The 11,675-nt window shown below is 46.5% G+C and overlaps 1 protein-coding gene across 1 annotated transcript in view; it reads right to left on the bottom strand.

The window, feature by feature from the left end:
* Window positions 1-9,480, bottom strand: part of wwc1 (WW and C2 domain containing 1) — a 101,046-nt gene extending 91,566 nt beyond the window's left edge. Inside the window, 1 exon segment of the mRNA XM_032534306.1 lies at window positions 8,407-9,480. Within this exon segment, the coding sequence (XP_032390197.1) occupies window positions 8,407-8,525 (119 nt within the window). The 5' untranslated portion in view covers window positions 8,526-9,480.
* Between the last annotated feature and the right edge of the window lie 2,195 nt (window positions 9,481-11,675).

The raw sequence follows: 11,675 nt of genomic DNA, 5'->3' as shown, positions 1-11,675 counted from the left end.
GCCGCATGTGATAAAGTGAGAGCCACTTCTGGTCGACTGGTGCTGCAATGGTGAGTAGTGCAAAAGTGAACACATGCAGGGATTGAACATGCAGTAGATCATGAAAATATTAAACTACGACTATTACTAACAAACGTAATACTATAAACTGATGATTGAATAAGAAAAGAGTCACAGGGAATAAGTCTCAGCTTGTGTCATTTTATGAGCCCAGTCAGACCAGGTGTGCAGCAGACGCTCCGCCCGACACCTGAGCTAACCCGGGCGCACTCACATATGTATAACGATGTCCTCCATTTGTAAATATATGCCATACATTTTTGTGGGAGTGTTTTTCTCTATTTCGATTGTGCGTTCCTGTATTACATTCGTCTCTGTCTCTTTTGGACCGGACACCTACATGGCTTGAAATCAACACTACAAAGGTTAGCTGCCATCCCCCCCAAAAAAAGAACTGCAGGGTGTGACCTGTGGCCGGCAAATTAGTTATTTGAAAAACCTCAACAAAGTCAGTAGACAGAATATAGCAGGACCTGCCTTTATTTGGTGGAACTGTAGTAATAATCGATGTCACAACGCGCTCGATACATAAGGCTACGCTATTTTCAAATTTGGATATTGCAAAAATCATGAAAGACACAAGTGTTGTCTTCCGACAAGTTTCTATAGCAGAAATTTGGGTTTCTTCAAACAAATTGTCACAAAAGTACGTGGATGGTTCCAACACGCTCCCACAGTTAAATAATATATCCCTCACGACTTCATTGAAATTGGGTGTTACAGCACCTGTGGTGGACATATGTAAAAATTAAAAGAAAACAAAAGTAACAAAAGACAAACGTTAAAAAAGTGACTAAAAGTGACAAATGAAAACTGTAAAAATTAAAAAAAAAGGGAAAAAAATAGCAGAGCAAAAGTGACAAAAGTGTCAAAAAACTAACAAATATTAAAAAAGAAGAAAAAAACGCACCCACAAATTAAAAAGGCTCAAAAAAGTCGCAAATGTTGAAAAAGGGTGAGGAGAAACGTTGATAAAAGGGTTTTCATTTGAAATTTTGCCTAGAAAAACACGAGGGGGTATCCAAACTCTCATGGTGGAAATTTTCACGCAGCTCTATTTAGCGTCTATGAAAAATAGGCATTTTTGCCACATTTTATAAAACTAGATGCGAAGCTTGAGAGACTTTGATGGACAACACAATTAACCCTTGTGTTGTCCTTGGTCAAATTGACCCGTTTCAAGGTGTTTTATCCAGAAATATAGATTTCACGGATGATTCCCATACAACCTTCTTCAGGGTAAAATGAATGATTATGGTTTTTGTTTAACTTACAGATTTCCAAACAGTACCGGTAAAACTTCTGACTTACCCATCTGAGATTCACTCACATTCCTCTGATCCTTAATCTACTAGTCAAATAATTACTAACTTCTGCCTTTTTAACTAAAAACATATGTCTAATTGATATAATGAGGTTTGTTGACCATGATTAAAGATAAGTGTAAAATCTTATTATTTAAATCAGCTCGGGTTTTTTTTTTTTTTTTTAAAAAGCTCCAAAAGCTGGAAAAAGGGACAAAATAAATCAGAAAAAAAGCAACAAAAAACAATGGAAAGAACGCAAAAAAATAACATTTTCAATTTTACCTGGAAGGACGCAGTTCACGGTTAAAGGGAAGAACACGAGGGTTAAAGTCCGTAACGTATTGTGTGGGGATAAAAGCAAAACTACTCCATTGGTGTTTGCGTTGCCTGCGCTGCAGACTGAGGAAACCGAAACTACTGCACCGTTGATTGGACAACGGCATCGACAACCATATATATATGAAAAAATCACACTCACAGACGAGGACAAAACAACTAAGCCTCCAGAAATCCAGACATAGCCATTTAAAGGGATTTGGTGTCAAAGTCCGAAGGGTCTTAAGTAGGGTGACCAGACGTCCCCGATTTCCGGGGACTGTCCCGATTTTGGCTACCGTCCCGGCGGATTGTCCCGGAAATGTCCACCGGTTTCATGTGACTGAAAGACCGAAATTGAAAGAAAGAAAGAAAAACTACAAACGTAGCCGATTACGCCCAACCTACAAGCAGGCTCCAGACAGCCAGAGCAGCGGTGCCAGAGAGGTTTTAGAAGCCGTGTGTTACGATGCTAAAATCATGATGAAAGTAAATACAAGCTGGGACAATCATCCATTCCTACATTGCAGCGATCTCGTTTCTACTCGCATCACTGTCAAGGAATATGTCCTCAGTAGTTTTGTTGTATCTGATTCTCAGGCCTGTTGCAGAACAAAAAGCCTTGAGCAGTAAAGCAAACGCCTGTCTCGTGTTCAGTTAACACCTTCAAACATATGAATCACTGAACGTTCTATTGAAATCTTAAGACTATCTTGAGTAATATAGAACTTTATCTGAAATATAAGACTTCATCTTGAATATTCTTGCAACTAAATTAGGACTTTTATCTTGAAGTATAAGGATGGTTTTTTACTTGAAATAGTCAGGACTTTCTTGCTTGAGTGTAGTGGAGTAGGAAGTAGCGGAGGGTGGTCTAGATCATACCTGGGGGGGGGGGTGGGGGGTCAGCCCCTAATGAGACAGTCTAGTCTAGTGTCCCGTGTTTAAGTTTTACAAAAGTAAAAACCTTACTTGTTTGGAGGGAATCGCTTCTGAGCTGGAAAATGTCCCGGATTTTTGTCAGAAGAATCTGGTAACGCTAGTCTTAAGTAACGGTTAAGTGAAAAAACGCATCACGCAATCACACTCCAGTCCTAATAAGACAAGAGACTGGCACCTCATCTCCATGTTCAATATGACCCGAGACCTGGATACATCACTCCGTTCCTCACTATGACCCAGAGACCTGGATCAATACACTCCAGTCCTCAATAAGACAAGAGACTGGATCCCATCACTCCAGTTTCACTAAGACCAAGGGACTGGATCACACCTCCAGTCGTCCCCTCAGACCAGAGATACGGGATCACACACGACCTCACTATCCCGAACTGATCCATCACTCCATGTCCTCGACTAAACCCAGAAGGACACATCATCCCCCAGCCTCACTGACTTAACGACTGGATTGTCCACCGAATGGTCACTCCTCCAGTCCTCACTAAGACCAAGAGATGGTTCCACATACATTCAGTTCTCACTAAGGACGCAAGCGACTGGACACACTCTCCATCCTCACTAGAGACCGAGACTTGTCACTCACTCCAGTCTCACAATACCGACAGAGACTGGATCCACCCTCCAGTCCTCACTAGATCAAGGACGTCACGATCACCTCCAAGTCTCACTAGACCAGCAGACTGGATATCCATCACCCTCTCCTATCAAATGGATCACAATCATGCCAGTCCCAAGAGACTGGTATCACTCCCTCCAGTCCTCATAGACAGAGAGATACACCTACTGCATTACAGAGCTAACATCACTCCAGTCTCAATAGAGACCAGAGACTGGATCAATTCACTACAGTCCTCACCTAAGACCAGGAGACTGGACACCTCATCCCGCGCTCTAAGCCGCGAGAACTGGATCACATCCTCAGTCCTCCCTCAGCTCCAAGACGACTGGGTCACATACTCCAGTTCCTCCTACGCCCAAGCGATGGATCCTACTCCAGTTCTTCCCGTCTTTACAGGCTTCCTGTGTCTCCCCAAAGAATTGCTGTAAAGGATTTTTGTGTTTTTTAAATCACTACCCGGTTGGGCCGACTCCCTTCCTTGTCTACGTATTATGACCCCCCGCCTATTATCTCACAGCGCAAGGTCTGCTTCTGTCCCCGCGTCAGACCAACAGGGGGGGGGCAGGTTCAGTTCTCTGTCATCTCTATCTGGAACGACTCACGGCCCGCTTTGCAGTTTGTGAACCTCTCAAGTTCTTTTAATCCAGGGCACCTTCGCTTGCTGTGCTTTCTTTAAAATCGTTGTGCTTTCTGTTAATGTTGAAATTTTTCTGCCGGCCCTCACTTTTATCTCGGTTGACATGGTTATTTTTTTCTCTCAATGTTGTATGTACAAGCACTTTCGCCGTGCCCCGTGGCTAACATGTGCCATCCAATACCGTCTTGCTTTTAAGATACAAACTCAATCCATTTCGGTATCCCAAGGGATTGCATGCTTGGGATGTTCATTCTTCTGAGAGTTTGCTCGGGCCTTCAAAACGTTCTTTTTCTCACCAATTGACACAGCGATGGGGAAGTCTTTCCCTTATTCTTCACCCGTTCTGCTTCCGGCTAATGAGACCTCCTTCTGACCAGAGCACACCGAGAAGCCACGCGCCCTGTTTATCCGATTTCTTAATGCATGTGGTTCTACGACGGCCGTCGGCCAGCTTCAAGGTGATTTCTACTTTCAACTGAGGAACCAAGACCGCCGTCGGACACGGAACGTTTCCGGCCCGCTGTCTTCATTCATCTTTCCATTTTCGTATGTGTCCTGGTTTCCCCCTCCTTAACGGTCCCCCCGGCCCAACATATCCAATTAATTTCTCAATAACTGCTTCCCTGCACTGTATTGGTCCCTCCGACCAGAAACCCCAAGGTGGTGGTGCAGGACACTAGTCGTACGTATCATACTCCGGTTCAGAAGATGGGACACGCCGATCCATTGCACAACCTGCCGATGCCTCCCCCTCGTGCTGTTGTGCACCGCTTTTCCTCTTTCGCATCCCGTCGCTGGTCATTCTTGCGGGTTGCGTGCACCTTACGGCCCCCATGTGCCCTCTGTGGCCCTTCTCTGGGCATCCCGGCCTGACGTTGGATTCACCCGCACTCGCTCTGGGCCCGAGCGCAGGCGTGTCAACCACCACACGTTTCGGTATGCCTTGCTCGACACACGGCACGAGCTGATGTGTCCCCGTAGTGCCGGCCTCGGTTCGCTCTTGTTTGTCGCACACCTGTGCGTTAACGCCCCCCGCCGCCGGTGTGTCGGGTCGGTTCCGTGCCTCCTTTCGGTCCTCCTGTGGCCGCTGGCTCTTACGCCCGGCCCACTGCGTCCCGTCATGTCCCCTGTCTTGCAAGCTCCTTCTCCGCGCCTGCCTAGACAGTGCCGCAAACTCAGTCCCTCGGTTAGCCCACTCGTTCCGCGGCCGTCGCCCCGGCTCCTGCAATGCCCGTTCTGTAGGCTACCTATGTGTTTAGCCCTAGGACCAGCGTTATGAGTCCCGTCGGTAGCGAGCGTCGACGCCACCATCGTACCGGCCGCCCGTGTCTCACGTGGCCTTAGAACACACTCCCAACTAGTGCATCGTTCCCATGAACTTTCTTTCTCCCCATCACCCCAAAACGAAACCAAGAGGCGCACAGAAATGCGAAACTTGAATAGCAGGCTGTACAAGGCGCATCCAAGTGACGCAACTCTAGTGGGGGCAAGGAGGGGGATATAGTAAAAAATTCAAGGAAGCGCCAAAGAAACGGGGAAAACCACCCTGAAGGAAAAAAAAACAAAAACGATACACAAAAAGGAACACCAGTCCGAAGTATAGGAGGGAGGATGGTGAGCTAGCCGACGAGGAGAGGGAGGAGAGAGTTGCAGTATCCAGACGGGAAACAGTGACGAGGACTGGGGCAACGGTGGCGGCAGTGTGGGGTGTAAGGGGGGGGGGGGGGGGGGGGGGGGGGGGCAGAGGCGATTGATTTTTTTAGGTGGAAGTAGGCAGACCGGGTAATGTTATCCATATAGGGTTGAAAGGATAGTGAGTTGTCAAGGTGACACCCAGACTCTTAACCTTGGGGGGGGGGGGTTAAGAGTCTGCAGTAACTATGTTACTGTTGATGTTGTAGAACTTAGAAATCCAAGGCAGGGGGCGTTTCCGACTTAGCTTTTAGAAAATTAAACTTCGAGTTCAAATGGTGCGCACTAACAGACCTGATTCAGATCTTTGGGGGGGTGTGTTACAGCAGCAAAAGACAGTCTAATATGAGATGTAGTCAAGAAATTACTGGTAGAGATATCCAAAACATCCAATATCTTAGACTATGTGTCATATTTTTGTGACATTGTTCCCAAAAGCTGGACACCAGGGATGTAATGGTCATCAGGTTATTGACAGTCTACATAGTGTGAGGGAGGAAGAACAAGCTAAACTTGGGGCCCTGCTGGTTTTATTGGGGTCTTGTTGTGATCCCCAACAGTCTGAGGATAGAGGACAAACTTCTGATAATCTATGAATCATTCTAGTCACAAGCCAAATCGCCAAACACTCAATAGTTCAGCTGTTTCAGTAATTGGCCGAAATCCACTGTACCAAGGGGACAAAAATGTTTAAGACAAGACCCACTGAGAACGAAACACATGTGGTGGCTGGTACCTGCACTTGTTGGTATATTTTGGGAGTATGAAGCGGTAAGGTCCAATTACAGCCCTTAAGAAAAGATTTTGTGCTCCTTAAACTCTTTGAACATCAAGCAGTGTGTTTCGCTCCCTTGATGTCATGTAGTCGCTACTAATTCCAATGAAGGATCACCAAAGGTGCAACGGTTCTACCCATCTGTTGGTAGGTCAAAAATTTACATTCAGCTGTAAACAGCACAAAAATTGCTCTTCATATAGATGAGGGTCAGTATTAACAAAAGCAATCAACGTATGGCTATGATGATGAACGGGGACCAAAAAACACAATTTTTTTTGTAATACGTAACCTGAACGTGAATATTCTGTATTTGCAGGGTCAAACAAATGTTACTACCTATCAATCTCTAGTCCTTTTAGAGTAACTCACATATATACAGTGGTGCTCAAAATGTACATACACTGTTAAGTGACTAAAAAGAGGAATAAAAAAATCATGTTTTGGAATATTTATTTAATACCTAAATTAAAAAATGAGGTAAAATCCAACCTTTAAGGACACCAATTTCTTGTGAATGAATAACGTATTGAAAATAAATAATGTTCTTATTTAAATACAGGGGTCATAAGTATACTACCCTATGTTAAATTCCCATAGAGGCAGGCAGATTTTATTATAAAGGCCAGTTATTTCTGGATTCAGGAATTATGCATCTGATAAAGTTCCCTTGGCCTTTAATTAAAATAGCCCCACATCCTCACATACTCTTCACCATGCTTAGAGATAGGCATGGTTTTATTTCAGTTAGACTAATACCTGGTTTGATTTGCATTGAGAGAGATTTTATAGAAGTATCCCATGCCTATCTCTAAGCATGGGTGAAGAGTATGTGAGGATGTGGGGCTATTTTAATTTAAAGGCCAAGGGAACTTTATCAGGATGCATAATATCCTGAATCCAGGAAATAACTGGCCTTTAATAATAAAAATGCGCCTGCTCTATGGGAATTTAACATAGGGGTATGTATAACTTATGACCCCTGTATTTTAAATAGAACATTTATTTATTTACAATACGTTATTCATTCACAAAGAAAATTGGTGTCCTTAAAGGTTGGATTTACCTCATTTTTTTAATTAGGTATTAAAATAAATTTCCAAAAACATGATTTTTTTATTCCTCTTTTTAGTCAACTTAAGCATGTGTATGTAAACATTTTGAGCACCACTGTATATATTTTTTTTTTTAACAGGATAGGTTAGGTTCTCCCAAACGGTTCCACACAGGGACCCCTTAACTGACATAAATTAGACTAGGGTCCTCATCTGGTTGGATGTTGGTCTATAGAGGTTTATTACAGATAGTGTATGAAAGCCTCTGTTTAAAACAGTCATGCATTCTGCCATTGTGTTACTTGTGGATGGATTATAGGGAAAATAAAATATAGCCCTTTGCGCTAGGTGGGAACAATTGTCAGGTCTTTGTAAATACAGAGTGTGGTCTAGCCTACTCTGACCTAAAGTGTCCTGAGATAATCTGTTGTAATTTGACACTTTAATACAATGAATTTAATAGTTAGATCATGACGACGATCATCTGCAGGAGGTCAAAGGCCATCCATCGTTTTCAACATCTCTCTCTGTCTCTTCACACACACACTCTCCGACACACACTTCAGACACAGACACACACCACAAGACACCACACCCACACCACACACAACACACAGACACACACAGTGTAGCCCATGTGATGTGCAGGTATACACAGTCACCCAATATAAAGCTTCAGGGTTTCCATAATACCATTATAGATTCCCAATGACACGCAACAACAACTTTCCTATTATAATTTTGATATATTGAATTGTCACGTTTTTTCTCTCACACAGGCTAAATAAAAGGCATTTCACCATAAATTGGTGCATAAAAGTGTATCCGAATACAGGAAATTTGGGGAGGAGCACCCTCCATCCCACACTATGATATGCCCCCCTACACCCACCAAACCCAAAAGGAAGAATTTCTGGCCAAATACCAACTGAACACACACACACACACACACACACACACACACACACACACACACACACACCTACCTGTCTCTGGGATCGATCCAGCTGGTGCAGTGGTTGATGTGGTCAACGTAGTACACTTTGCCATCAAAGTCTCTGGCTTCCTCCCAACCCTCAGGTAGTGGCAACTCCTTCCTTGGCATGTCAGGCGAGTCTCCATGTAATGAACTCCTCTCTACTCAAAATCACAACGAAGGGAAACCATCGCTTTTCTCTGTCATCCTCACCATCACCGCCATCAGGATCCGCAGTTATTCCCAAAAGTCCCGGTCTGATGCGGGTCGGATTAAGCCATAATAACCCATAATAATCCACAGATTAACACGGAATCAAACCTCGAATGGGGGGGAACTGTTAAAAGAAAAAAGAGAGGATAAAATACTTGCAGTAGGCTCCACTTGTGCGTCAATTCATTAACACGAGGGTCAAGTCATCCGTAAAATAAACACAACGGTCGCGAAAACAACGCCGTGTTGCTAGGTTTAGTTGACGTGTTTTTCCTAGTTGGAAAAGTGCATGGTGTTTAGCAACTTTTTAAAAAAAACTTCGAGGCGACCTGGTGTTTACTTTTGAAGAAAACTAACTTAACTACGATTATCCACGGTCCACAAAACACGGACGGTGCTGGTCCGTTGGTCCGTTGCTGCTGTTTTTTTCAACGTAAAGTCCACAAACCTCCGAATAAAAAAAAAGAAAAGTAGGACAGTAACGTGTGTTCAGAGCGGTGTTGTCTCACATTGGGACATGTCCAAGCGGCTTTAAAAATCCTCCAAAATCCCCAAAATGGGCTCGTTGCTACCTTCTCGCCGACAGGCCACCATGTTTGGCAGCAGTAACCGATGCTAACCGCCAGCCGCGGGGTAACGAACACCGTAAACACCGCTGAGAGGAGAAAGTAACGACTCGGTCCACAGCCGTTAAAACACGGAAAATCCACGAGAAACCGGTGTGTTGTTTTGTTAAAGTATCCGTTTAACACCGGACCGTAGGTGAGAGGCGGTAGCGGCGGTTAAAGTCTTCCCCTTATGGTCGTTCTCCAGTCCCGTTGACTTCGGCCGGTCGACCCCTGTGTCAAGTCAAACACATTCACCGTGGCTTCCGGATAGCTTTTCAAAATAAAACTCACTGTTGACAAAAAATTAAGACAGCAAAATAAGACTCCCGGTCACAATTACCAAATTCATAATTTCAAGGTTTTCAACACACAGCATTTCCCCCAAATGGGCTCTTTGATTAGATTATGGCTGGTTTTTAACAAAAGCTATCAACGTATCTGTTATGTTGATAACAGTTTATTACTGTAGCCTATCATTGGTTTGTTTTCCTTTTGACTGGCTGACTGACTGACTGGCTGACTGGCTGACTGGCTGACTGACTGGCTGGCTGGCTGACTGATTGACTGGCTGACTGACTGACTGACTGACTGACTGGCTGACTGACTGACTGGCTGGCTGACTGACTGACTGCTGACTGCGACTGGCTCTGACTGACTGACTGACTGGCTGACTGACTGGCTTACTGACTGCTGGTGGCTGACCTGACTGCTGACTGACTGACTGACTGACTGGACTGGCTGACTGGACTGGCTGGCTGACTGCTAATGACCTACTGACCGACTGACTGACTGGCTGATTGGCTGGCTGACTGACTGACTGGCTGACTGACTGACTGACTGACCTACTGACTGAGCGTTCTGACTGACTGACTGGGCTGACTGACTGACTGGCTGGCTGACTGGCTGACTGACTGACTGACTGGCTGACTGGCTGACTGACTGACTGACTGACTGACTGGCTGACTGACATGGCTGGCTGACTGGCTGGTGACTTACCGACTGACTGACTGACCTACTGGACCGCCTGACTGACTGGCTGATTGGCTGAACTGACTGGCCGCTGACGGGCTGAGACTGACTGACTGACTGACTGGCTGCTGGCGACTGACTGACTGAACTGACTGGCTGACTGACTGACTGGCTGGCTGACTTACCGACTGACTGACTGACCTACTACCGACGTGACTACTGCGATTGGCTGACTGACTGGCCGTCTGACTGGCTGGCTGGCTGACTGGCTGACTGTGACCTGACTGACCTGACTTTCTGACTGACCTGCTGACTGGCTGACTGGACTGACTAACTGGATGCCAGACTGACGACTGGACTGACGGCTACTGGCTGGTGGCTCGCTGACTGATGACTTGACTGACTGACTGACGGCTGCTGGCTGGCTGGCTGGCTGACTGGCTGACTGACTGACGACTGCTGACTCTGACTGACTGAGGCTGACTGACGGGACTGGCTGACGCTGCTGATGCTGACTGACTGACCTGGCGGACTGGCTGACTGACTGACTGACTGGCTGGACTGACTGCTGGCTGGCTGGCTGGCTGGTGTCTGGACTGACTTGACTACTGACCGCTGACTGACTGCTGACTGTGGCTGTGGCTGCTGACTGACTGACTGACTGACTCTACTGACTGACTGGCTGGCTGACTGCTGGCTGACTGACTGGGCTGGCTGACTGATACTGCCTGGCTGGCTGGCTTACTGGCTGGCTGACTGGGCTGACTGACTGACTGACTGCCTACTGACTGGCTGATCTGACTGCTGACTGGCTGCGACTGACTGCGGGCTGCTGGCCTGACGACTGGCTGGCTGCTGACCTTACTGGCTTGGACTGCTGGCTGGCTGCTGACTGTTCTGACCTACTGACCGACTGACTGACTGGATTGGCTGGCTACTGACTGACTGGCTGGCTGACTGTACTGTGACCTACTGACGGTTGGCTGACTGACTGCTGGCTGACTGACCTACTGACTGCACTGACTCACTGGCTGACTGACTGGCTGCTGGCTGACTGACTGACCTACTGACTGACTGGCTGGCTGACTGACTGTCTGACTGACTGACTGACTGACTGACCTGAGGCTGGCGCCTGGCTGCTGACTGGCTGGCTGGCTGACTGACTCTGCTGACCTACTGACTGACTGCTGGCTGACTGACTGGCTGACTGACTGACTGGCGGCTGATGGCTGACAGCTGATGACTGGGCTGACTGGCTGCTGACTGACTGACTGACTGACTGGCTGACTGACTTGCGCTGGGCTGACTGGCTGGCACTACGACGACTACTGACCACGCCCTGACTGAACCTGACTGGCTTGACTTGGCTGACTGACTGGCTCGGCTGACTGGCTGACTGACTGACGGACGACTGATGCTGGCTGACTGACGGCTGACTGACTGGCTGGACTGACTGCTGGCTGGCTGACTTACCGACTGACTGTACTGG

The sequence above is a fragment of the Etheostoma spectabile genome, chromosome 13 (assembly GCF_008692095.1).
Source record: "Etheostoma spectabile isolate EspeVRDwgs_2016 chromosome 13, UIUC_Espe_1.0, whole genome shotgun sequence".
NCBI lineage: Eukaryota > Metazoa > Chordata > Actinopteri > Perciformes > Percidae > Etheostoma > Etheostoma spectabile.
The sequence above is the reverse complement of the archived record's forward strand: the minus strand, read 5'-3'. Positions and strand labels throughout refer to the sequence as shown.